This window comes from Seriola aureovittata, chromosome 5 (assembly GCF_021018895.1).
Source record: "Seriola aureovittata isolate HTS-2021-v1 ecotype China chromosome 5, ASM2101889v1, whole genome shotgun sequence".
NCBI classification, from domain to species: domain Eukaryota; kingdom Metazoa; phylum Chordata; class Actinopteri; order Carangiformes; family Carangidae; genus Seriola; species Seriola aureovittata.
The window spans coordinates 30,699,856-30,725,777 of NC_079368.1; the positions used below are offsets into that span (position 1 = coordinate 30,699,856).

Consider the following 25,922-nt stretch of genomic DNA (forward strand, 5'->3'; position numbering starts at 1 on the left):
AAACAAATCACAGGCAGGTAAGACACCTGTGTGGACTCTCGGCAGAGAAAGACATAAGTTTTACTGGTATTGATTAAATGAAAATTATCAACCAGAAGCTTTTAGTTCAGGTGTAGACGTGTTCTATCATGTTGATAAATGATCAATGATTGATCAATCATGTCGAGCAGCGTGTTTCCAGAGTTTGATCTGATTCATACATGGATTTTTGTTGCTCTTACCCAATTATGAGTTATGGGGATGTAAATATTATTTAAAATTATATAAGCTTAACGCTGAAGACACAAAATGTGAGAGTATGGTTTATTGTTAATGAAGTATAACTAATCTAATCTAATAAACAAATGTACTGTAAAAATATTTAATCATCACCATCAATGAATAACAATTTAATGAGGAGATATCAACATTAAAGAGTGGATGTATTTTATTTTGAAAATAATGGATGTACAATTTTCTTTAGTTTCCTCAAAGGTTAAAACTCTACTGAACAAAACAAACGGGACTGAGAATCAAAGGAAGGAAAGGACAGTGAGTCATCCTGAGCATCCTTTTAAAGGTAACCAAAGGTAAATTTGACATTATTATTATTAGTACTAGTATTATTATTATTATTAGTATGATTGGTTGGTTGCAGGAAAAAAAATCAAACTCCAGTCACTCATGTAACTGAACATATTTAGTAATAAATAATAAACTGGACATAGAGACATAGAACGTGTGTGTGTGTGTGTGTGTGTGTGTGTGTGTGTGTGTTGTGTGTGTGTGTGTGTGTGTGTGTATGTGTTACTGACCCACACAGACGTTCTCGTCGTCCAATGACAGCGAGGTGTTTCTATAGTAACCGAGGCGACAGAACTGACAGTTCTGTCCTCGCGTGTTGTGTTTGCAGCTCACACACGTGACCACATTGATGAAGTCGATGTAGCTGCAGCGATTGGAGTGGCTGTTACACTCACAGTCTGACACAGAGACAGAGACCGTCACTAACACACTCACCTGGAGTTAGTCCTATGAGTCACACACTGGATCAACAGTTGGATCAGCATCTGAGATCATACTACTGGGTAATGTAACCTGACATGTAACTTACTAACTCTAACTAACTCACTGTGAGTACAGTGAAATTACTGTGTCATGACAGTTAACAAAGAAGCTCCAAACATCATAAAACAGCATGGACGAAATCAAACAATTGGACAGGTGAGACAACATGAACACTGATGGAGATGGGACGGATCTGTGGTCCAATCACAGCCAACATTCTTTCTACTGTAGCAGGTCACATGACTGCACAGCTTTGTTACAGGTCTGTTTGTGTTTCTTCTCTCTGGTGACCCTTACCCTGAAAATGATCAATCTGTAGTGAATCACAGTGGGAGGGGTCAGAAAGATAAGGGGTGGATTGACATTTGTTGAAACAATAAACAAGGATGCTAAAATATCTGAACACACTTTCAGTTTATCTGGGAGTGGCTATTTATTCAAGGGGAGGGATCATCTGTCAGGGGGTTGGCGCAGTATGGGAGAAGGAGTCAGCTGGTTGGAGGTAGTCTTACCCTGGAAGGTGACGTAGGCGATTTTGGACAGTTGACTGAACTTTGGTCCTCCTGGAATCAGAAGCTTCTGGGTCGCTTTGGACACAAAGCAAGGTGTGTAACCATGGCAACAGTAAGGTAGCTAACTAACCAAAACTCTAAGGTCAGGGATTGACCTCTGAACTAACCACCAATTAGAGCTCAGAACTAAACAGCATCAGGTACAGTTACGACTACTTCTACTACTCATGCTAGTACTGCAGTTGTAATGCTAGCCAGTAGGTGGCTGGTCTACCACTGTTTCTACATGTACCTTTTTTCTCGTAGACTTTTCCCTCTTTCTCACCAACACTTTCCTCCTTGGATTCTGTCTTTGTTTCCTCTTTGGCCTCAGCAGCTGTTTGGTTCCACAAAGGAGAGTGTTTCAGTTCATTTGAGGATTGATCAACACGTTGGTCCTGCTGGTTTTAACTTTATGTCTCTTCCCTCATTTATCCAACCGGTTTGTTTGCTGCCAGTTTTCCATGTCTACTTACATCTTCTAAAAAACACAAGGCACCAGCAGCAACTTTTCACCAGGAAGTACAAGGGAATAATGGATCTGGTTTACTTTACAGAAAGGACTTGAAACCTGCTTGATGTCAGTGATTTATCACAATGAACACAATTAACTGATGAAAAAATCATTTTGTTGTTTCTTGGTGATACAACTGTATAACCCTAACCCTAAGTAGCCAGATTCTGACAAGAAATTCACAATACAATGACTTGTTTGTACCTTTCTGCTCTTCTGTCTTCTCTTGTTTAGAGTCTTTCTTTTCATTGGACTGTCCTGATGGTTGGCCAGCAGCTGAAGCCTTTTCAGAGTTTCCTTCTTTTTGAGCTGCTGAAGGAGACAAGCCTAATCCTGGATCATCTACTGCTGGAACAGAATCTGGTCCAGATTCCGGACTAGAACCTGCACGATCTGGTACAGGAGAATCTGGTCCTCTATTTTGTATTTCTCCTGTGTCTGGTCCTGTTGAGATGGAATCCAGTGCAGGATCAACTGAATCTGATTCAGAAGCATCAACAGATCCAAGAGAATCATCAGGAATGATGCCAAGATCATCAACAGACACTGGTTCAGAAGATTGTCCAGCATCTGATCCAGAATCTGGTCCTGGTTTAGCTGGATTTGTATCTTCCGGAAAAGGGAAAGTGAAGTCCACAGGGGCCAAATCGGCAGCAGGGTCAGACCGACCTAGGATGGTGGAGCTTGTGTCTGGTGCAGCATCACCTCCTGCTTCTTCAGAGGGAAGTGACAAGGACTCTACAGGAGCATCGGGAGCTGGAGGGGGAGCATCAGGAGGAGACACTTCAGGAGTTACTCCATCAGGAGAAGGTACATCAGGAAGAGGTACATCTATCAGAGAGTCTGGAGTCCTAGAGAATGGCACTTCTGGAGGAACGTCTGGAGGAGGTACATCAGGAAAAGGTACATCAGGAGAAGGTACATCTGGAGGAGGTACATCAGGAAGAGGTACATCAGGAGAAGGTACAGCAGGAGATGGTACATCTGGAGAAGGTACAGAAGGAGGTGGTACATCTGGAGGAGGTACAGCAGGAGATGGTACATCTGGAGGAGGTACATCAGGAAGAGGTACATCAGGAGAAGGTACATCAGGAAGAGGTACATCTGGAGAAGGTACATCAGGAAGAGGTACATCTGGAGAAGGTACAGGAGGAGGTGGTACATCTGGTAGAGATACATTAGAAAGAAGTATGTCTGGAAGTGGTACTGCTGGTGGTACATCAGGAGGAGATGCTGCAGTAGGATTTCCACCAGGAGGTAGTACATCTGGAGGAGATACATCTGGAGGTGGTATATCAGGAAGTTGTACATCAGGAGGAGGTACAGCAGGAGGAGCTCCACCAGGAGGAAGTACATTTGGAGGAGATACATCAGGGGAAGATACATCTGGCAGTGGTACATCAGGAGGACGTACATCTTGAGGTAGTATATATCTAGTGTCTGATGGAACCTCAGGAGAGGTTGTGTCAGCTCCTGCTGTAGGTGAAGCATTTCCAGTCTGACTGGTTGGGGCTGACACTGTGGGTGGAGCATCTCCAGATGGAGCCCTATCACCTGGTGGGGTTATTTCTGGGATGGTTGTTAGAGGTGGGACTCCGGTTGATGTAGTACCATCAGCAGATAGGGTAGTACTGGTGATCAGGTTGGTAGTACCAGTCCCAGAGAAGGCAGAGTCTTTGCTGTCTGGTGAGGAGGTGGAGTCAAAGGGTAGAGTCACTGGGTCAGAAATAGACACCTCAGAGTCAGTACTGTAGCCTGGGATTATGGGGCTCTTAGTATTGATGTTACTGGAGAGACTGGAGGTGCTACTAGTGGTACTGGGAATGGTGGTGTCTGGTACTGTGAGAGCTGGTTTGGACACAGTTTCTCCAGTCTCCAAGGCAGGACTGCTGGACAGAGCTGTATTTGCTGGACGTTCTGCTGTACCACTAAAGTCTGGAAACGCATCACAACCCGTTCTACAAACAGTGCTGCTGACAGCAGTAAAAACTGTAGTACCAGTAACAGCTGTTGTCGTAGCAGATTCAACACCAGCTTTAGGAAAGTCATCAGTATCACTAGTACTACTGAGGTAGGTTGTTAAACTAGTATCAGTCATGGAAGTACTAATAGTATATACACTGTCCATGTCAAATACAGATTTAGTGTCATAACTAGTACTTGTCTCTGCAGTACTCCATGTGTCAGTGGTAGTAGAAGTACTTCCTATATCTGTAACAGTAAGAGGACTTCGTGTGCTTGTATAGATTGCATCAGTAATGAATGTGTACATAAAAATTGTTGTTGTACTATCAGTAGTAATAGTAGGGTCAGTAGCGGAAATGCCAATAGTTGTAGCAGTGTTTATAGTAGCAGTACTGTCAGTAGGTGTAGTCCTGTCAGTAATAGTAGCATAAGTTCTAGTGTCAGTAGTAATAGTGCTGTCAGTAGTAGAACTATCAGTAGTAGTAGTCTCAGTAGTGGTAGCAGTAGTAGTAGGAGTAGTAGTGTCAGTCACTCCATCTGATGAGGCAGAGGGTCTATCAGATGCTGCTGAGTTAGAGTCACCGGCCGCTGTCAGAGAAGAAGAGTTACTCTCTTTAGTGAATCTCAGTTTTTGGTTCTCTACAGACACTGACTGAACTCTGCAGAACGTTACAGGACAGAACACTGGTTTTCAATTTAATGAAATGTGAATAACGGCATCCCACGATGCCCCTCTCCCCCAACCCTCAACCCCCTTACAAACTGCCCTCACACCCACCGGCTGACAGTAGACTCCAAAATAAATCAGACCATCGAATACATGTGGATAATGATGCATAACGATGTGATAACTTTATCCCAAACCTCCTAAACCCACAAAACATACAGATCCTGCTTCCAAACCTGAACCTCAGTTTGCCACTGAACCTGAACATGAACTTGTCTGTCACTGAACCTGAAGATGAACCATGGTGGGCCATCACAGTCTTGGTAATTGATGGGAAATACTACGTGTTGTATCGATTTGCATATTGTGGCTAACACTAGCAGGGCTAGCACCAGCAGCTAGTCCTGGCACACGTTGGTTGAATGGTTTTATACGAGACAACATCTTTTTAATTTTTCTAGATCTGCCAAACTGAGCTGGTTCTGTCCTGCTTTCCTGTTTACAACATCCTGGCATCAGAAGGGAGAAGTGGGGGTCTGTCTGTCAGGGCTGCAGCTCCACCTAGTGGTGGGTGGCTGTCAAACATCTTAGATGCAGCAGTTAACCGGTGTTCTACATGAATAAAATATTTATAATTAGTTTAACCGACCAGTATTTCCAGTACCAACGAGTGAGGTTGACGTTTATGACGTTACCATCACACACATCCCTGATCTGAACACTGTGTGTTGTCTTCAACTGTAACCTAGCCCCTTAACTTTTTTAACCTGCTGCCATGGCAACCACAGAAATTACAGCGAGGGAAATGATACAGGATTCTGTAAAAACATCCATGATCAGAGTTCACAGAGATCTTGCTTTAAGTCTTACCCAGTTGATGTTGGTGGGTATGTTCACATCACATTGTTAACCATGTCTTATATTTTAAGCTACATGTGGTCTTAAATTATCCTTAAAATACACCTCCTCCCAGTTCCCCAACACCTCCTGAACTTTTCTGTCCTTGGGATCTAAATCTCCTCCAGAACCTGGTTCTCTTCCGGGGTTTACAGGTCTGAGGAAGTACATACAGTAGCAGCAACAACAGATCTCAGTGCTGTTAAAGGGTTAGTTTGGGTTTGATGATGTGGGGTTGTGTGAGGTGGTCATATATAGTCAGTGTGTTACCTGCAGTAGATTCAGATCAGCGCGCTGCCACTTGGTACACTAGCAGAGCTACGTGTTGCTGTGGGCGGTGTCATCAGAAAAAAACTGTTTAAGACAGTTTTAAAAGATGCCCACCAAAACAATCCAATATCTATTTAAATGTAGCTTCACATAGAATATTTTCAGCTCTTTATCTTCCTGCCAAAAGAGCACTTTCTTTTGGCACTGCATTTTTATCAACCGCTGAACTACTGTGCTCCTATGCACAAGCGCGCCTACAGCATGCACTGAATTACACCGCAGCTGCAGGTCAGCTGAGTGAATCAGAAAGAGCTAAACTTTACTTTGTTTTGGCGGGAAGATAAAGAGCTGAAAATATTCTATATGAAGCTTCATTTAAACAGATGTTGGATTGTTTTGGTAGGTGTCTAAAACAGGTTTTTTCTGTTGGCCCTGCCCACAGCAGCTCATCACTCCTCTAGTGTTCGGGTGCCCCTGCTGCTCCTCTAAACTGAATCTACTGCAGGTAACACTCTGATTGTACATGACGACCTGACAAAACCCCACGTCTAATAACCACAACTATTACTTTAAGCTCAGTGGTTTTCTATTGAGCCTCATAGCCTGAAGCTGGAGTTGCACATCTCTGTGCTGCGTTCAGATACATTTTTGTGACTGTTCATTTTATACCGTATCTTTTATATCTCCTGCTTGATGTGTAGGTCCACACAGTGTGCAGTTTTGTTAGGAGCTGTTGATCAAGGAGATTAATCATGAACGTTGAGCTTCATTTAGTTTGGAGTCTACTACAGTCACCTGACCCCAACAGATTTGTTCTGCAGACCTTCACTGGACTCTAATGTTTCTCTAATGGAGACTAGTTCCACACACTGCTGGACAGATTCCACTACACAGTTTCACTGCTGCAGGAATGAGATGAGTTTGAAATTTTCTAAAGCTAAATATCAACTTTCTGATGAGAAACTGGCTGTCTCTGACCAGAGGTGTGTGTGTTACATCTCTATATCACACTGGTCTTTATTCTCTATCATTACTATTTTCTCTTGTCACTGTTGCATCTTGTAGAATGGATCTGTTGTTCTGTGTGTGTGTGTATGTGTATGTGCGTGTGTGTGTGTGTGTGTGTGTGTGTGTGTGTGTGTGTGTGTGTGCATGTGTGTGAGGCGATTGCCAGGTTAAAACAGATGAGCTCAGATTAAACACACACACCATCTGCTAGTGTGTTAACTTGCTTTGAACCACAGATTAACGCTCAGTTTCCTCCCAGAATGCACTCTGATTTTTAAAGGATGACACTGGGATTAATTTCTGTTCCCATGTTTCTGGGTGGAAGTGATTGACAGGGACAAACATCAAACATTACATTGGATTTCTACAGAGTCAGACCTTTTTGTTCAGAAACACCAGACTCCACTGACAACAACAGTGATTTTACTTTTCAGAACATGGGTTAAATAAAATATCTATCTATCTATCTATCTATCTATCTATCTATCTATCTATCTATCTATCTATCTATCTATCTATCTATCTATCTATTTATGGAGCTGGTTTCCACCTCCTCAATGGGTTAGTTAGTAGTGCCAACACAGTAACTAGTAGTTACTAGTAGTTACTGTCAGTGGTGAAAGAATAATTCAGATCTTTACTGAGGTAAAACTACAACACAATAACAAACAGACGAGTTTGGCCCTGTCAATCATTTTCACCATGGCAACAAGGTAGCTACAGTCAGTGACACTGTCACATTTAAAATGGTTTCTGAGCTCAAAGCTCATATCTGTTCCCATGATGCAACACTGACCACGTTACTACGTTTTTATGTCTTTGACTAAGAGACAGAAAGGGCTGAGGGACAGACAGGTGAACAGACAGGTGAACAGACAGGTGAACAGACAGGTGAGCAGACAGACAGACAGGTGTCAGTACTTACTGGCTGATGGTTCAGCTACTTCACCTGAAAAAGACACAACATGTTAATGAGGTGTGATTATAAGTGGAGTCGTGTTCCCTCCACTGTGATCCTTCACTGGACCGAACTGGATCAGGACCAGTCTGGATCCACCTGACCAGGATCATCAGTAGAGGACCACAAACAGGACAAGACAGAAGAACAAGTTTTACCCAGAAGCCACCAGGACACTTCCCCCAATATCACAGACCACCACACCGCACACACACACACGCATGCACACACGCGCATGCACACAAACGACTGACAACAAACCTCTTCATATATTTTCTTATGGTGTACTGATGTCAATGGCTGGGAGGAGTCACACTGTTCTGAGTTCTGATTGGTTCCTAAATGTTTCAGTCTTTCTCACTTTGACTTTTATTCAAACAGCATGACACACTGTGTATCTACCTGTATGTGTGTATGTGTGTGTGTGTGTGTGTGTGTGTGTGTGTGGGGGGGGGGGGGGGTACAGGTACATACAGGTATTGGCAGTGCCTTTGGGCAGGGGCAGGTATGATCCAGGTCTCCAGCTGCGGGACTTGAACCCTCGTCTGCAGCGCTGACAGTCCTGTCCCGTTGTGTTGTGGTCACATTCACACTGCAGGGTCGCATCTCGTAACACACATTGAGACGCATGCAGATTACACTTACACCTGCAGGAGCACACACACACACACACACACACACACACACACACACACACCTGTCTGACATCAGTCTCTGCAACAGACACTCTGACATCACAGCCTCCTCGCTCAGTGATTGGTCATCTGAGTTATGGTGGGTGCAGTTGTTGGTTACCTGGCAGGTACGTCGATGTTGGAGATGGCATAGAAGTACTTGAGCAGGTTGTCTCTCTGGACGTAGGTCCCGCCCAGCGCGGGGCGGAGCAGTCTCAGACGGAGGTTGGTGAAGGTGAAGAAATCTCTCAGACCCTTCATGGTCTCCATCCGTGTGTACAGAGCGTCCATGTTGATCAGCTTCGGACCCGCGAACACTCCGAACCGAGCGCGCACCTCGAACACCACAGTCTTCTCCTCCTGTCAGACAGCAGCAGTCAGGTCACCTGTCAGCTACACAACACCTGTCCCATCACACCTGCTGTTCACTCTCTCAGTTTCCAAGATTAACTTCAACTATTAATGTGTTAGAGTCTGTATCATTATGTAGTACAGTAGGAACATCTTACAATCCTGCTTACTTCTTCTTCTTCTTCTTAATCTTCCATAAAGATTTCGGCATGTAACTAGTCCCATAGCTTTAAGAAAACCCAGAAAATACTTTGACATAGAAACATGGTTGAAACTTTAAATGCGTCTTTTTTTAGTTAAATTGCTACTTTGCTAACTTTTATGGTTTCACAAAACCGCAGTTTACGTTTTATGTCACTTTTACACTTTTTTAGATTTTATAATGGGTGTGCATTGCACAGAATGGTCAAAGCCAGAGTGGATGACATCACGTGCAGTTTAACTGCCATCCCTGAAAATCTTCCTCAAGAAAAATCTGACAACCTCTTTTAAATCCAATTTCTATATAAAAACAAGAAATTGGTCTTATATCAGTTTTGGTCTCATTCTTTTACAATTCTAGAGGAAATCCCCCCAAAGTGCAGAGAGGGCTGTCCAAAGCTTTTTAAACTGTGTTAAAACCTCAACCTTAAACTGTAGATACACATTTCATATATCATTGTCTTTATGGAAACCTTGGGACGCCAGTAGTGCAGAAATTTTCCCCATACAACTTTTAGTTTTCTTTGTGTGATACAAAATTCAAACACAACCTTCATCTTAAAAGCTAAAGGGGGATTGTGTGTGCTTGTTTCCATCCTCCCATGAAGGGAGGGAGGGTACACACCAAGCAGCAGGCACATTATCTGTTTCACAGTATGACCAGTATTAACAGTATGACCATTATAGGTCCAGTCTCCCACCTTGGCTCCGACCCAGCGGGAGTACTGCTCGGTGCAGATCACCCGTGTTAAATTAGTCGGCGCTAAATCCGAGACTCGTTTAGGTGACATGCCGAAGACCTCCAGACAGTCGTCAGCGTAGAACTGATACGGCTGCCACGTCACACCTGCAACACACACAATGACTTATTACTGATGTGGTCGTTAGTCAGTTCATTGTCAATCACAGCTCCAGATTAATATATTTTGAGACAGCATCTGCAGCAATAACTACAACTTTAATCAAATTGATTAATCGTTATTAATGTTCATACTATATTGTTAATTTCTGATGACAATTGATAATCAATGCCCAACATGTTAAATTATTCCAACATTTACATCTTGTTTGTTTTTCTTTTCAACGGTGTCTTTGTTGTTGTTTCCTCCTGTGAGTCACCGATGTTTCAAACGTCCTTCTTGTTCTGTGCAGATCCTGGTCTGTTCCTGGCTCTGCACTGGTCTTGGTCCTGTTCTCAGTGAGTCTGGGACTGATACAAGTGTGGGTCTTCACAGGTGAACCTGACCCGGCACCGTGCTGTGATCAGCTATGGAAGGTGTCCCAGACCAGACCCCCAGACCATCAGACCCAAACCAATTACCTTTGTCCATGGACTTCTCCAGCACCATGCTGGTTGGCCGGCCGTACTCGAAGGTGATGATGATGTCATCGACCACCTCCAGACTCTTGTTCCAGGACAGAGTGATGTTGGCCAATAGCGGCTCAGGATATCTGGACCATGTGACCGTCTGCCAATAGGTGATGAGGCCCCCCCTCTCCCTGTCCCCCATCAGCTGGGGAGGGTGAGACAGGTCGGGGCTAGACGCGTCACATTCATCACTGCACAGGTACGGGTTCTCCTGAGGACACACAGAACCAAACTCATCACATCAGCCAGCTCAACACGTCTGAGGAGTGATGTCATCGCTCTTCAGATGACATCACAGACCTGAACTGAGACACAGCTTGAGTCACTGTGGGTCCAACTGTAAAAACAATGACGGATGAACAGCTGCTAATGCTAATGCTAACGTTAGCTGTGTAGCAATAGCTAAACTTACATATAGCTCCTTTAAGACACTGATGTCTAATGATGATGTCTGTGTGTGTGTGTGTGGTGTGTGTGTGTTTGTGTCCCACTAACATACATGTGCAGTGATGGATTAAAACGGATGTTAATCTGATCAGAGGTTTATCCTTTAACTTCAGCTGCTGCTGCCAACTGTCACAGTCGACCACTAAACAGGATTTAACCAACCATCACTGACTAACACTGACAGACACCAGCTAATGAGGGAAACACATCCTTCATGTCAGTGTGAGGTTTGTTAAAACACGTCACAGCGGAAACACTGCAGTTCTGTTCAGAACAGGGAGTGGAGCGACCAATCAGGTGGCATGGGACCATTCCTGTTGGCCTGGTTGTCGGGGTGCGGGGCGAGAGGGAAGGAGAGGGAGTCTCCACAGTGAAACACCTGCTCTGTTCATGTGTCATTGTCTAACTATAAGGCAGTTGACTGACGACTTGTTCACATGAACAACAAAAATTAAAAACACAACAATCCAGAGACCACAGCTCCCAGTACAGCTCCTAGTACAGCTCCCAGTACAGCTCCTAGTACAGCTCCCAGTACAGTTCCCACTACAGCTCCCAGTACAGCTCCCAGTACAGTTCCCACTACAGCTCCCAGTACAGCTCCCACTACAGCTCCCACTTCAGCTCCCAGTACAGCTCCCACTACAGCTCCCACTTCAGCTCCCAGTACAGCTCCCACTACAGCTCCCACTACAGCTCCCAGTACAGCTCCCACTACAGCTCCTAGTACAGCTCCCACTTCAGCTCCCACTACAGCTCCCACTACAGCTCCCACTTCAGCTCCCACTACAGCTTCCACTTCAGCTCCTAGTACAGCTCCCACTTCAGCTCCCACTACAGCTTCCACTTCAGCTCTTAGTACAGCTCCCAGTATAACTCCTAGTACAGCTCTTAGTACAGCTCCCACTTCAGCTACCACTACAGCTCCCAGTACAGCTCCCACTTCAGCTCCCACTTCAGCTCCTAGTACAGCTCCCACTTCAGCTTCCACTACAGCTCCTGGTACAGCTCCCACTTCAGCTCCCACTTCAGCTCCCACTTCAGCTCTTAGTACAGCTCCCACTTCAGCTCCTAGTACAGCTCCCACTTCAGCTCCCACTACAGCTCCCACTACAGCTCCCACTACAGCTCCTAGTACAGCTCCCAGTACAGCTCCCACTACAGCTCCTAGTATAGCTCCCACTTCAGCTGCCACTGCAGCTCCTAGTACAGCTCCCACTTCAGCTCCCACTACAGCTCCCGGTACAGCTCCCGGTACATCTCCCACTTCAGCTCCCACTTCAGCTTCCACTACAGCTCCCGGTACAGCTCCCACTTCAGCTCCCACTTCATCTCCTAGTACAGCTCCCACTTCAGCTTCCACTACAGCTCCTAGTACAGCTCCCACTTCAGCTGCCACTACAGCTCCTAGTACAGCTCCCACTACAGCTCCTAGTACAGCTCCCACTTCAGCTCCCACTTCAGCTCCTAGTACAGCTCCTACTACAGCTCCTACTACAGCTCCCACTTCAGCTTCCACTTCAGCTCCTAGTACAGCTCCCACTTCAGCTCCTACTACAGCTACCAGTACAGCTCCCACTACAGCTCCCAGTACAGCTCCCACTTCAGCTCCTACTATAGCTCCCACTTCAGCTCCCACTTCAGCTCCCACTTCAGCTCCCACTACAGCTTCCACTTCAGCTCCTAGTACAGCTCCCACTTCAGCTCCTACTACAGCTACCAGTACAGCTCCCACTACAGCTCCCAGTACAGCTCCCACTTCAGCTCCTACTACAGCTACCAGTACAGCTCCCAGTACAGCTCCCACTTCAGCTCCCACTTCAGCTCCTAGTACAGCTCCCACTTCAGCTCCCACTTCAGCTCCTAGTACAGCTCCCACTTCAGCTCCCACTTCAGCTCCTAGTACAGCTCCCACTTCAGCTCCCACTACAGCTCCTAGTACAGCTCCCACTTCAGCTGCCACTACAGCTCCTAGTACAGCTCCCACTACAGCTCCTAGTACAGCTCCCACTTCAGCTCCCACTTCAGCTCCTAGTACAGCTCCTACTACAGCTCCTACTACAGCTCCCACTTCAGCTTCCACTTCAGCTCCTAGTACAGCTCCCACTTCAGCTCCTAGTACAGCTCCCACTTCAGCTCCTACTACAGCTCCCAGTACAGCTCCCACTACAGCTCCCACTTCAGCTCCTACTACAGCCCCCACTTCAGCTCCCACTTCAGCTCCTACTACAGCTCCCACTTCAGCTCCCACTTCAGCTCCCAGTACAGCTCCTACTACAGCTCCCACTTCAGCTCCCACTTCAGCTCCTAGTACAGCTCCCACTTCAGCTCCCACTACAGCTCCTAGTACAGCTCCCACTTCAGCTGCCACTACAGCTCCTAGTACAGCTCCCACTACAGCTCCTAGTACAGCTCCCACTTCAGCTCCCACTACAGCCCCCAGTACAGCTCCCGGTACATCTCCCACTTCAGCTCCCACTACAGTTTCCACTACTGCTCCCAGTACAGCTCCCACTTCAACTCCCACTTCAGCTCCTAGTACAGCTCCTAGTACAGCTCCCACTTCAGCTCCCACTACAGCTCCCACTACAGCTCCCACTACAGCTTCCACTTCAGCTCCTAGTACAGCTCCCACTTCAGCTCCTACTACAGCTACCAGTACAGCTCCTACTACAGCTCCTACTACAGCTCCCACTTCAGCTTCCACTTCAGCTCCTAGTACAGCTCCCACTTCAGCTCCTAGTACAGCTCCCACTTCAGCTCCTACTACAGCTCCCAGTACAGCTCCCACTACAGCTCCCACTTCAGCTCCTACTACAGCCCCCACTTCAGCTCCCACTTCAGCTCCTACTACAGCTCCCACTTCAGCTCCCACTTCAGCTCCCAGTACAGCTCCTACTACAGCTCCCACTTCAGCTCCCACTTCAGCTCCTAGTACAGCTCCCACTTCAGCTCCCACTACAGCTCCTAGTACAGCTCCCACTTCAGCTGCCACTACAGCTCCTAGTACAGCTCCCACTACAGCTCCTAGTACAGCTCCCACTTCAGCTCCCACTACAGCCCCCAGTACAGCTCCCGGTACATCTCCCACTTCAGCTCCCACTACAGTTTCCACTACTGCTCCCAGTACAGCTCCCACTTCAACTCCCACTTCAGCTCCTAGTACAGCTCCTAGTACAGCTCCCACTTCAGCTCCCACTACAGCTCCCACTACAGCTCCCACTACAGCTTCCACTTCAGCTCCTAGTACAGCTCCCACTTCAGCTCCTACTACAGCTACCAGTACAGCTCCTACTACAGCTCCCAGTATAGCTCCTAGTACAGCTCCCACTTCAGCTCCCACTACAGCTCCCACTTCAGCTCCCACTACAGCTTCCACTTCAGCTCCTAGTACAGCTCCCACTTCAGCTCCTACTACAGCTACCAGTACAGCTCCTACTACAGCTCCCAGTATAGCTCCTAGTACAGCTCCCACTACAGCTCCCAGTACAGCTCCCAGTACAGCTCCTACTACAGCTCCCACTTCAGCTCCCACTTCAGCTCCTAGTACAGCTCCTACTACAGCTCCCAGTATAGCTCCTAGTACAGCTCCCACTTCAGCTCAGAGTGAGTCCAGTATAAACTGGTTAATTCCTCAGAGTCTACTACAACTAAAGTATGTCTGCTGCTGTATTTACTGCTGACCTCTGACCTCTGTTGACACAGTGTCAGTTTTTGTTTCCTGTGAATACTCATTGATGAATCATTAACAGTTGATTTCTGCTACATTCATCAATAATTCAGACTTCAGCTTCCCAAAGGATCAATTAGACAGAACCCGAGGACCTGCAGGAGGTCACCTGATCACTCTGAGGGGTCAGCAGATGACTGACAGGAGGAATGTCAGCAGTTGTTTAGTCTGCTCCTCAGAGAGTGATGCATTATGGGATGTCTGTTTACAGGAAGTCAGTTTGTTTAGTCCAGTTAAACCCGCAGGGGGAAGACCAGAACAGGAATGTTCTGATGCTGGTTCCAGTCTGGTCTGATCTGATCTATGTTTCTGTGCTCAGGTGTGTGTTAAGGTGTGTTCAGGTGTGTGTCACTGACCAGTGTACAGAATCTCTCAGGTGGGTTTCCACAGGTGATCCCGGGGGGGTCGACTCTGATCTGCATGACCTCCTTCATGTTGGCGGGTGGCGGCTGACAGGCATAGAACTCCCAGCCCGGCCCCGCCTCCGAGCCGCGCAGAGACCGACACACGTCAAACAGATCTCCGGTCTGACTCTTGCCCAGCGCCGGTAGGAGGACAAGAAGGGGAAGGAGGGAGAGGGACATGGTGGACTGACCGTCAGACAGACAGGAAGTTCATCAAGAAGTCACATCTCATAAGGTTCAGCTCTCTCTCCTCAAACAGGTGGTTGTCATGGTTACAGAGTTGTTGCTGGTTACCATCCATCAGGTGGTCGCCATCCCCTGAGTGTCCCTCAGGTGGTTCAATGAAACTGGAACAACAAAAACCACCAGTGACATAGTCAGAGATGACAGACCTGAACAGACCTGAACAGAGTCGTCGACCAGGTATGTTCACCTGAATGTTCTGTTCTCTTTGATCCTGGTTCAGTGTTCTGTTCGACCATCTGATCGCCTGAGGGTGCTCTGTGTTCTGATTGGCTGCTGTCTTTTTGTACCAAACCTCTGGGCCAGTGAAGACGTGCAACACAAACACTCTAGTTCTTATTAATGATCGATCGAATGATCGTCATCAACAACCAATAACAGACTGAACCTGGGTACAGACGGGTTTAACCTGCTGAGCTTGTCACATCATCAGTTCATTCTGATGCTGAGGAAGATCATGTGATCAGATCAAAAGCTCCAGAACATTTACTAAGTGAACCTTGTGGTGTTGTAACAGGTGTAGAAAGTTGTGAACTTTATTATAAACAGGTAGAGGATGTTCTATCTCTGTGTCCTGCATCCCCCAGAGAAATAAAGTCAGGTATGAATGAGACTCATCTTTGTTTGTTTGTTTGTGTCCGACTGAAGAGAGATGATTAAAGGGAGACACTGAGGACAGACACTGGTTTATTAAAACCTTTGCTGCAGAGTCTGACCCTCCACCTCAGACCTGGACCTGGATCAGACTGAGGTCCGGACTCCCAACACCTGTCCAACACCTGTGTCTATTTCTCTGTTATTCACCTGTCTCTCTCTCTGTTACTCACCTGTCTCTCTCTCTGTTGATAAGGTGATTAAACAGGCGACAGGACTTATTCCTCCTCCTGTTGTTCAGTCTCTTTCTTTTTCTCCTTTTCTTCTTTATTTCTTCTTCTCCTCCTCTGTCTTGTCTCCTCCTCTCTTTTCTCCTCCTCTTCTTTTTATCTTTTTCTCCTCCTTTCCTCTGTTGCTGCCGTAGAAAAACTTCTCAGTGATGTGTTCGTTCTGTCGGCTCAGTCTCAACTGACTCTCTCTCCACCTCTATCTCTCTTTATCTCTCTCTCTCTCTCCACTGTCAGCTTTACCTCTCTCTCTCTCTCCACTGTCACCTCTACCTCTATCTCTCTCTACCTCCCTCTCTCTCCACTGTCAGCTCTACCTCTCTCCGCCTCTCTCTCTACCTCTACCCTACCTTCCAACTTCAGGGTTGGATATGATCCCTGTGGCTCTCTGTTCCCACGAGAAATTGGTTTGTAATTGTTCTAAATAAAGTTGTTTTTTAAACAGATACTGTACCAGGCCGCAATTTGATGAAAATAACTTTTTTTTTTTTTTTTAATAGTTCTTAGTTTTGCACAACTTAAATTTCAAATGTAAATGATTCAGAGGAACCTCAAACAGGAGATTAGGAAAGTGTCCATGACATATATATGTATATATATATATATAATATATATATATATATATATATATATATTTCCAAACACATATTAAGATACAAACAAATAAGGCATTTATTTATCTTTTATATTTATTTTTCACAGAAAAGAATAAGAACTAATGCCAGTTGAGCATCACTACATTAAAGAAATAAACAAAAAGTACATCATATAAAAGGCAAGAAAAATATAGAAGGTGCTTATTTCAAATTAACTATTTTAAGGGCTTTCTTATCATCTTTTATAAGCTTCAGGGACTTGCTTACTAATTTAAATTCGTTCAGCAAATGATTTATACATGGTTTGGTTGTAAAATACCTGCATTTGTGTATAAAAAATTAAAAAAGTAAAATATTGAGCAGAAAATTCATATTCCCATTTTTACCACGGATACCAAACTTAATTGTTTTCACATTCAAAGGTGGCAACTTGATCTTCCTGGACTGTACTTTAGCTGTATCTTTGGCCTAGCGCGAATTATCTTCCCTTTTTTTCATGCGTCTCCACTCCATGACGTCATCTCTGAGCGCCAGCAGCAGAGAAACAGCCAAGATGGCGGACGTGGTGAACGTCGGGGTGAATCTGGACGCTTTCTCTCATGCTATCAGCGGCATCCAGGCGCTCCGCTCTAGCGTGAGCCGCGTCTTCGAGTCCCTGAAGGACGGCATGAAGAACCGGGAGACCCTGGAGGGCCGAGAGAAGCAGTTTATAGCAGAGTTCCAGGACAACCTGCAGGCAGTCAACAGAGACCTCAAGTGAGTCCGGCTCCCCAGACTGCAGCCAGTCAACTACTGGTGTAAACAGTTAGCCTGTAGCCACACTGTAGACTGAGCTGTCATTAACTCGTATCAAACCGCACAGCACTGATACCTGCCGCTGTGGTCACGGCAACATAAGCTAAGCTAAGCTAAGCTAAGCTAAGCTAATAAATATAAGATAAGCACAGAGCCCCGGATGTGTGGATTGGGAAAATGAAACAAGGCAAAATAAAGTTTTGGCTATTGATCAGGGAAATCAGTGGATCAATCTGACATCTTCAGATCAAATTTACCTGCCAGGTGTTGCTAATGTTACCTGTCAGGTGTATGAACTTTACTGTCCTTAACAGAGAAACATTTTTGTTTTACAGCAGCTAAGTGTCACATTGATTTTAACAGATAACCATTCTGTCCACCTGTCTGTCTCTCTCCCCCTCCATCTGTCTCTCTCTCTTTCTCCACCTGTCTCTCTTTCGCTCTCTCCACCTGTCTGTCTCTCTCCCCCTCCATCTGTCTCTCTCTCCCTTCACCTGTCTCTCTTTCGCTCTCCACCTGTCTCTCTCTCCCTCTCCTTCCACCTGTCTGTCTCTCCACCTCTCCCTTCCTCTCCGTCTCTCTCTCTCTGTCAGAGTGCATGCTGGGAAGTGAGCATGGTGGGTGAACGAGTGAGTTTTGGTGTTCGGCGTTTAACTCTTTGTTTGATGCTGTTATTGTAGATTTATTGTAGTGAGTTGTTGTGAGTTGTTGTGTGGTCGGAGGTGTTTTGGTGGAGGCGGGCCGTGTTTCTTGGCGAGGATTGGGGTTTTCCAGGACTCCACCCCTCTCCATCCGACTTGCGGTTTGGGTCCAGCCTGACCCGACTGTGCCGGTGGAGGCGGTTCTCCTGGCGATGGGAGACCGTGTGTGGCACGGTAACCTCTGCTACGTGTTTCTGAAAGAGGAGTGATTAGTGGTGGAGCTGATAGCGAGCGGCGCCACGCTGAACGGGGTTCAGGAGAAGGATCCAGCGGGCAGGCTGACACACAGGGAGGTGAACAACAAACAGCTGTGGGCACAGATGAAATGAGAGGAGCAGAGGAAACATCGCAGGAGGTCAGGGGAGGAGAGAGTTTAAAAGGAGCGGCAGGTAAATCTGACCACAGTCAGTGTGCTGCTGAACAGGTTAAAGAGACAGGTGTTGTGGAGAGTGTGACAGGTGAGGGGAAGGATGAAGAAATGGAGGATAACTCTGACTTTGTGTCTGTTGATGGCTCACAGTCATGCGGTGCTGAATCGTACACACTGCATGAGATTAATGATTTTTAGATGAGAAGTTTGGAAAGTCTGTCAATGGGACTGATTTTATTTTCCTGATGTAGAAAAGTAACTAAACTAATAAGTAACATGAAAATGTATGTGGTGCACTGGGTGATCGTTATCCCAGAAGAGGTTAGATATTGTTTTCCTGCAGGAGACGCACAGTGACTGGAATGAGACAGACAGGTCTGTGGTGGAAGGGTCAGTACTTCCCGTCTCGTGGGACCAACCTCTCTGCTGGTGTGGCCGTCCTCTTTTCTCCGGGCCTGGACGTCCACGTCATCTCCACCACAGAGATGGTGACGGGCAGGGCTGTAGTGGTCAGAGCAGAAACACAGGACTTTTCTTTCTGCTTCATTAACATCACGCTCTGAATCAGAGCTCGCACAGGCTGGACTTGTTCCAGAAGTTAAAGGACTTCTTAGAACAGGGTGATCAGAGTGAATGTGGTGATGGGGGGAGAACAGGAGAGGAACCGCACCTGCAGTCATCTGCCTTGTTATCACAGGTGATGTGTGGAGGCTCAGATATCCTCTGGTCAGGCAGCACACATGGGTCAGAGTGTTGGATGGGAATGTGAGGGCAGCCAGGCTGGACAGGGTTTACGTGACACATGGTTTTAGCAACAGGTTACTGAACAGTCACATTTATCCAGTAGGTTTCACTGAGCATCATTTAGTCGCTTTTGATTTTCACATTTCACCAACCACTAGATGCAGCTCTCACTGGCACTTTAATGTTCAGCTGCTCCAGGACTGAGCTTTCTGTCAGACTTTTGCGACCTTCTGCAGAGTCTTTCTGTCAACAGTACACAAGTCATTCCACAGTGACAGTAAGAAGAGTTATTCAGGATTTAGAAAAAGAAATTAGGGATTTAGAAAATATTCTACTCACGCACAGTCAGTCACAGACTTCAACAGAAGAAACATGAATTAAGTTCATTCCAACACGAGAGGGTTAAAGGGGCTTTGGTCAGGTCACATTACACCAGCGTTAGAGACGTGGATGCTCCCGCCTCCTTTAACCTGAAGAAGTCCGTCTCTCCGACCAAACAGATGGTCTGTCTCCACCTCCCTGACGGTGCAGTGACGACTGACCCGAGTAAGATGAGACAACATGCCGTAGAGTTCTCCAGCGCCCTCTTCAGGACATAGGACTGTAACAGAGAGTGTGTGGACGAGCTGCTGCAGGGGATTCTGCAGCTGGGCTCTGAGGACAGAGCCGTCCTGGACTCTTAACATCTCCCTGGAGGGACTGGACGGACTGCCTGCACAGTTTTATAAGCACTCCTGGAAGTGTTTGGGAGCTGACCTGGGGGAGGTGCTGCAGTAATGTGCTCAGCCCTGTTACCAGCGTCCTGTAGGCAGTTCTTTCACTGCTGCCCAAAAAAGGAGACTTGGCTTTGCTAAAGAACTGGAGACCAGCAGCTTTACTGTGTACGGATGACAAACTTCTTTCAAAAGTGCTTGCCAACAAACTGAAACACTTTATGGAATTAATAATCCACAGAGACCAATCATACTGTACCGGAGAGATCCATCATGGAGACTTACTGGACATTTGTAAACTGTACAATATCGATGTGGGGATTGTTTCACTGGATCAGGAGAAGGCTTTTGATAGGGTTGATCATGGTTTTTGCTTTTGCTTTTGGAGGGGGTTTTGTGTCACTGTTTGTTGTATAAGGAAGCTTTTTGTTTGGTGAAGGTGGGTGGTGGGCTGAGCTGTCCAGTACCGGTTCAGAGGGGCATCAGACAGGGATGTCCTATTTCTGGACAGCTCTACTCATTAGCAATTGAGCCACGTCTGACCAGGTTACGATCTAAGCTGCCAGGAATCATATTACCAGGGTTGTCTCAGCGCCCCTCACTGGTGGTTTCTGCTTATGCTGATGACATCAATGTATTTGTTAGAAACCAGAGGTATGTGGACTTCTTGTCAAGCAGTTTAAGTCTGTATGAAAGGACATCATCGGCAAAGGTGAACTGGGGAAAAAGTGAGGCTTTGGAGGCTTTGGAGGCTGGGCAGTGGGCAGACGAGGAAACACCACAGTTACCAGGAAATCTCAGCTGGGGAAAAACAGGCCATGAAAATTCTGGGTGTTTTTCTGGGAACTGAAGAGTCTGAGAGGAAGAACTGGGAGGGTGTTATGGAGAGAGTGTGCCAGACTGTCAATGACTTGGTTGCCTCGCCCCTTTGGCACAGGCTGAAAGTCTTTCCTCCACTGTTTAGTTTTTGGTAGTTCCTTTTTAGCATGGTTTTTTCTTTGTTGTAATTTTTTTTGATAACAGCAGAACTTGTGTTCATGGAATTAACTAGAAAAAAAGGTCTGTTTTTAAAAATCAAACAAAAAAAAAATCTCCCTGTCCCTCCACCTGTCTGTCTCTCAGTGAGTTGGAGCGTCTCAGTGGTCTGGTGGGTCGTCCCTCAGAGTCTCATCCTCTCCATAACAGTGGTCTGCTCAGTCTGGATCCGGTTCAGGATAAAACTCCTCTGTACTCTCAGCTGCTGCAGGCCTACAAGTGGTCCAACAAGGTAACTAGCCTAACATGCTAACAGGCTGCGTCACATCAGCAGCTTCTGACTAATAACACACACACCCACACACACACACACTTTGATGTGAAGTGATCTTTAGTTGATTAACCAGCTGAGTCTCTTGAATCACTGCTCCATTAACTAATGACCTTACTTTGTGTAAATCATATTGATGTTCTGTTACCGTGACGACCAGCATCTGCCCAAACATCAGCACCACTTCACCTGCTGGTAGTGCTGCTGTCACTGGTCTCAGGTACACATCCAGAGTCAGTCAGTACTGATGATGATGATGGTGGTGTGTGTGTGTGTGTGTGTGTGTGTGTGTGTGTGTGTGTGTGTGTGTGTGTGTGTGTGTGTGTGTGTGTGTGTGTGTAGTTGCAGTACCACGCCGGTCTGGCCTCCAGTTTGTTGAACCAACAGTCACTCAAACGATCGGCCAATCAGATGGGAGCTTCAGCCAAGAGACGGCCCAAAGTCCAGCCCAGTACTCTGGTACTACCTCCTCAGTGAGTTCTGTAGTACTGCATACTGTACATACTATAACACTGTAGTACTGCATACTGTACATACTATAACACTGTAGTACTGCATACTGTACATACTGTAACACTGTAGTACTGTGTACTGTCCATACTGTAACACTGTAGTACTGCGTACTGTACATACTGCAGTGGCGGCTGCTGGTCTTATAAGGAGGGGAAGCTCATTTTCGGCCTACATCATAAAATGTGTCCGTTTATTTATATGTAAATTCGCAGAGTGACAGAAGAGAGTCGCCAAACACACAATAGTCGTTTTTAACAAAGACAAAGTCGCTGAGGATCAGTAACGTCTCCAGATCAACTCCGAACAACGGAATGAAAAACTTGAAAACTGCTCCGGTGGATGCTTATACTTCAAGATCGCTGATTCGCTCATTTCGCTGTCAATCAAAAAGGGACTCAGCCTCAGACAGATCATCCAATCATCATGCAGAAGCCGAGCATCTGGGCCAGCCCACTGTCCCATAGACCCCCAGAGACGCTGAGCGTCCGATGGGCGGGACAAAGCCCAGCATTTATCCAATGACCGTCTAGTTTGGCTGCAGTGGAACAACCCACTCTCTGCTTCCACATTGAAGTCAGGAGACGCTCGGCGTCTGCACTGTGTAAAGCTCTGTGGCGCTGCGGGAGGAAGGAGAAGAAGTCGTGTCGGTTACCTGTGATAAGGAGCTGATTCTGAACAAAAGATGAACGTGTTCTAGCGCATATTTAGTCAATGAAATGTTCACACAACAGAACATATTTGACCAATTATTTTGTTGACATTTTAGGGGAAGCTGAGCTTCCCTTGCAGTCTTAGAGCAATCACCACTGACATACTGTAACACTGTAGTACTGCATACTGTAAATACTATAAAACTGCAGTACTATGTACTGTACATACTGCATTACAGACTGACTCCACACAGTCGATATGAAACAGATTTCATAAACATTTCAGAGTTCATATCAAACATTTATTGATTATTCGCTGTCTATCTGTCTGATATTATAATGTCAGTGTGAAGCTGAACCTGACCTCTGACCTGCTCACAGGTATGTGGATGATGTCATCTCTCGGATCGGCAGGATGTTTCCCGACATGACCATCGAGTTGTTCAGACCCAACGGGACGTCTGCTGTGCTGCTGGTACTGAGGCTCATCACATAGAACAGGTGACAGGTGTGTTTGGACAAGTGAGTTCAGCAGGTAACAGGTGTGTCTGTCTCACCTGTCTCCCTCTCAGGTGACCCTGGGGAAGGTGTTAAAGGCAATTGTCGTGATGCGTTCGCTGTTCATCGACAGAACCGTTGTTCGAGGATTCAACGAGAATGTTTACAACGAGGACAGAAAGGTGAGAAAGTTGGACTCCCCTAAAAGGTAGCGAATGATACCTGTTTGTTTGTCCCCATGGTAACCTGTCTGTATCTCCTCCTCAGCTTGACATCTGGACCAAGTCTCAGTACCAGGTGTTCCAAAAGGTAAGATTCATCTGTCCACCTGAAATAGTAACATAGGTGTGAGTGAGCAGTGCTCTGATTGGTTGTGCTGTTGCTAGGTAACAGACCACGCCACCACTGCCCTGCTACACTACCAGCTGCCTCAGATGCCCGACGTCGTGGTTCGGTCCTTCATGGTGAGACATCGATCAACAGCCGATCAATAACCTATACCTGTCTGTCTCACCTGTCTGTGTCTCTACCTGTCTGACTCTCTACCTGCAGACCTGGCTACGGAGCTACATTAAACTCTTCCAGTCTTCCTGTCAGCGCTGTGGTCGTTTTCTTCAGGACGGACTTCCTCCAACATGGCGAGACTTTAGGACCCTGGAGGCGTTTCATGACACCTGTCGCATGTAAACAGACATCAGCTGTGTTTTTGTCTTTCTGTTTGTCTCTGTGTAAAGTTTCAATAAAGTTTGATTTCATTTTTCATACACCCGTCTGAAAAAGGATTGCTTTACTAGTAGCAGTGGTAGTTGTGATTACTAGTAGCAGTAGTAGTTGTGATTACTAATAGCAGTAGTAGTTGTGATTACTAGTAGCAGTGGTAGTTGTGATTAGTAGCAGTGGTAGTTGTGATTACTAGTAGCAGTGGTAGTTGTGATTACTAGTAGCAGTAGTAGTTGTGATTAGTAGCAGTAGTAGTTGTGATTACTAGTAGCAGTAGTAGTTGTGATTAGTAGCAGTAGTAGTTGTGATTACTAGTAGCAGTAGTAGTTGTGATTACTAGTAGCAGTAGTAGTTGTGATTAGTAGCAGTAGTAGTTGTGATTAGTAGCAGTAGTAGTTGTGATTACTAGTAGCAGTGGTAGTTGTGATTACTAGTAGAAGTAGTAGTTGTGATTAGTAGCAGTGGTAGTTGTGATTAGTAGCAGTAGTAGTTGTGATTACTAGTAGCAGTGGTAGTTGTGATTACTAGTAGCAGTAGTAGTTGTGATTAGTAGCAGTGGTAGTTGTGATTACTAGTAGAAGTAGTAGTTGTGATTACTAGTAGCAGTGGTAGTTGTGATTAGTAGCAGTGGTAGTTGTGATTAGTAGCAGTGGTAGTTGTGATTACTAGTAGCAGTGGTAGTTGTGATTAGTAGCAGTGGTAGTTGTGATTACTAGTAGAAGTAGTAGTTGTGATTACTAGTAGCAGTGGTAGTTGTGATTAGTAGCAGTGGTAGTTGTGATTAGTAGCAGTGGTAGTTGTGATTACTAGTAGCAGTGGTAGTTGTGATTAGTAGCAGTAGTAGTTGTGATTACTAGTAGCAGTGGTAGTTGTGATTACTAGTAGCAGTGGTAGTTGTGATTAGTAGCAGTGGTAGTTGTGATTAGTAGCAGTGGTAGTTGTGATTACTAGTAGCAGTAGTAGTTGTGATTACTATTAGCAGTGGTAGTTGTGATTACTAATAGCAGTGGTAGTTGTGATTACTAGTAGCAGTGGTAGTTGTGATTAGTAGCAGTGGTAGTTGTGATTAGTAGCAGTAGTAGTGATTACTAGTAGCAGTAGTAGTTGTGATTACTAGCAGCAGTAGTAGTTGTGATTACTAGTAGAAGTAGTAGTTGTGATTACTAGTAGCAGTGGTAGTTGTGATTAGTAGCAGTGGTAGTTGTGATTACTAGTAGCAGTGGTAGTTGTGATTAGTAGCAGTAGTAGTTGTGATTACTAGTAGCAGTGGTAGTTGTGATTACTAGTAGCAGTGGTAGTTGTGATTAGTAGCAGTAGTAGTTGTGATTACTAGTAGCAGTAGTAGTTGTGATTACTAGTAGCAGTAGTAGTTGTGATTAGTAGCAGTAGTAGTTGTGATTACTAGTAGCAGTAGTAGTTGTGATTAGTAGCAGTAGTAGTTGTGATTAGTAGCAGTAGTAGTAGTTGTGATTACTAGTAGCAGTAGTAGTTGTGATTACTAGTAGAAGTAGTAGTTGTGATTAGTAGCAGTGGTAGTTGTGATTAGTAGCAGTAGTAGTTGTGATTACTAGTAGCAGTAGTAGTTGTGATTACTAGTAGCAGTAGTAGTTGTGATTACTAGTAGAAGTAGTAGTTGTGATTAGTAGCAGTAGTAGTTGTGATTACTAGTAGCAGTAGTAGTTGTGATTAGTAGCAGTAGTAGTTGTGATTACTAGTAGCAGTAGTAGTTGTGATTACTAGTAGCAGTAGTAGTTGTGATTACTAGTAGCAGTAGTAGTAGTTGTGATTACTAGTAGCAGTAGTAGTTGTGATTACTAGTAGCAGTAGTAGTTGTGATTACTAGTAGAAGTAGTAGTTGTGATTAGTAGTAGTTGTGATTACTAGTAGCAGTAGTAGTTGTGATTAGTAGCAGTAGTAGTTGTGATTACTAGTAGCAGTAGTAGTTGTGATTACTAGTAGCAGTAGTAGTTGTGATTACTAGTAGCAGTAGTAGTTGTGATTAGTAGCAGTAGTAGTTGTGATTACTAGTAGCAGTAGTAGTTGTGATTACTAGTAGCAGTAGTAGTTGTGATTAGTAGCAGTGGTAGTTGTGATTACTAGTAGCAGTAGTAGTTGTGATTACTAGTAGCAGTAGTAGTT

General features: G+C 45.5%; 2 protein-coding genes across 3 annotated transcripts; one reads left to right on the forward strand and one right to left on the reverse strand.

Annotated features, from left to right (window-relative positions):
- Nucleotides 1-7,833: 7,833 nt before the first annotated feature.
- On the reverse strand, nt 7,834-15,422 carry ntng2a (netrin g2a). The gene is made up of 6 exons (XM_056375875.1): nt 15,006-15,422; nt 10,425-10,683; nt 9,805-9,950; nt 8,673-8,911; nt 8,352-8,524; nt 7,834-7,868 (listed from the first exon to the last, which is right to left on the reverse strand). Exons 1-6 carry the CDS (start codon nt 15,231-15,233, stop codon nt 7,834-7,836), a joined length of 1,080 nt encoding a protein of 359 aa, XP_056231850.1. The 5' UTR covers nt 15,234-15,422.
- A 1,867-nt stretch (nt 15,423-17,289) lies between these two features.
- med27 (mediator complex subunit 27) lies at nt 17,290-23,827 on the forward strand. Of its 2 annotated transcripts, XM_056376584.1 has the most exons (8): nt 17,293-17,529; nt 21,219-21,363; nt 21,745-21,875; nt 22,947-23,040; nt 23,138-23,245; nt 23,331-23,372; nt 23,450-23,527; nt 23,616-23,827. In XM_056376584.1, the coding sequence occupies exons 1-8, from the start codon at nt 17,327-17,329 to the stop codon at nt 23,748-23,750; spliced, it is 936 nt and encodes a 311-aa protein (XP_056232559.1). In that variant the 5' UTR covers nt 17,293-17,326; the 3' UTR covers nt 23,751-23,827. The 2 variants fall into 2 exon arrangements, with proteins under 2 accessions (XP_056232560.1, XP_056232559.1); XM_056376585.1 differs by lacking the exon at nt 23,450-23,527 and having other exon boundaries at nt 17,290-17,529.
- Nucleotides 23,828-25,922: the final 2,095 nt, after the last annotated feature.